The sequence below is a fragment of the Olea europaea genome, unplaced genomic scaffold (genome assembly GCF_002742605.1).
Source record: "Olea europaea var. sylvestris unplaced genomic scaffold, O_europaea_v1 scaffold39611, whole genome shotgun sequence".
Taxonomy (NCBI): domain Eukaryota; kingdom Viridiplantae; phylum Streptophyta; class Magnoliopsida; order Lamiales; family Oleaceae; genus Olea; species Olea europaea.
This window is the reverse complement of record NW_019259172.1, coordinates 1-1,068: the sequence shown is the minus strand read 5'-3', so window position 1 is coordinate 1,068 and position 1,068 is coordinate 1. Positions and strand designations below refer to the sequence as shown.

At 37.6% G+C, this 1,068-nt stretch overlaps 1 protein-coding gene across 1 annotated transcript; it reads right to left on the bottom strand.

The window, feature by feature from the left end:
- Positions 1–42: 42 nt before the first annotated feature.
- Positions 43–919, bottom strand: LOC111387242 (3-oxoacyl-[acyl-carrier-protein] synthase II, chloroplastic-like; the record flags this gene model as incomplete). Its single annotated transcript, XM_023011785.1, has 3 exons — positions 591–919; positions 292–495; positions 43–153 (listed from the first exon to the last, which is right to left on the bottom strand). Coding segments are annotated over exons 1-3 (540 nt in total), but the record flags the coding sequence as incomplete, so codon positions are not given.
- Positions 920–1,068: the final 149 nt, after the last annotated feature.

Below are 1,068 nucleotides of genomic sequence, written 5' to 3'. Positions count from 1 at the left end.
CCGATTTTCAATGACTTATTTTGACATTATAATTTAATTTACCAAATCCATAGCAAGAATTGCAGAGCCCATGTTCGTCGATGCAAAAGGTACACAGAAGGGATTCATCTTTCTGTAAGACTCTCTTAAAGCTTCTATAGCATCATTGAAAACCTGATCAAAGTTTACACAAAGCACCTGCATTAATCAAATTTACCTAAAAGTAACTTCTACTTCTTTTAAGCTTAGCCAAACACGTTCTAAACATGCTTAAACTAACAACAACTTGCATCTTATGAGTTGATAAGATACCTTCATTCCACCTAGAGCAGAGCCAATTATAATTCCGCATTTAGCCTTGTCTAACTCTGCCATGACATCTTCTGTTATTCCACCGTCTAATAAAGCTTTCTTGCCAGCAGTGAGCATATAAAGCATGAATTTATCTGCCCTCTTCGATAGTTTTGGCGCAACCCAACCATCAGTCGAGAAACTCTTGATTTCTCCTGCAATCCTCTGTTATGAACGAGCCATACATCAAGATCCGGAACCTATTTAACTTCCCCCGGGAAAAAGAAACAGTAATTAAAATAAGAGGAACGAAGATTTACAGTGGGAAACTCAGTACAGTCAAATGCCTCAATCTGACTAACCCCGCTAGTACCTTCAAGAAGATTAGTGTAGTATTCATCGGCATCATGACCAAGCGGGGATACAACACCCAATCCCGTAACAACTACCCTTCTTTTCTTTGTAAAAAGTCGTTTCATTGTTGGGCCTTCCTTCACAGAGTGTACAGAAACAGCCATGGTTTTGCCTAGACAAAAAAAATGCATTGCCCTTAACTAATTGGACAGGTAACAACTTCCACAAATACTTACGAATGGGACAGTGAAATCCAGTAGAGGAATATGTGTTTAAGGGCCACACAATGATCAAAATCAACTCATTATTTCATTATCTTAAAGCTCTAATTTATTGACAACAATTTTTAGCAGTTGAAAATTCCTCTTAACATCTGTGACCATCATTTTCTTGTTTCTCAAAATCTGAAAGGAGAAAAAAGAACACTCTCCACTCCAATGTACA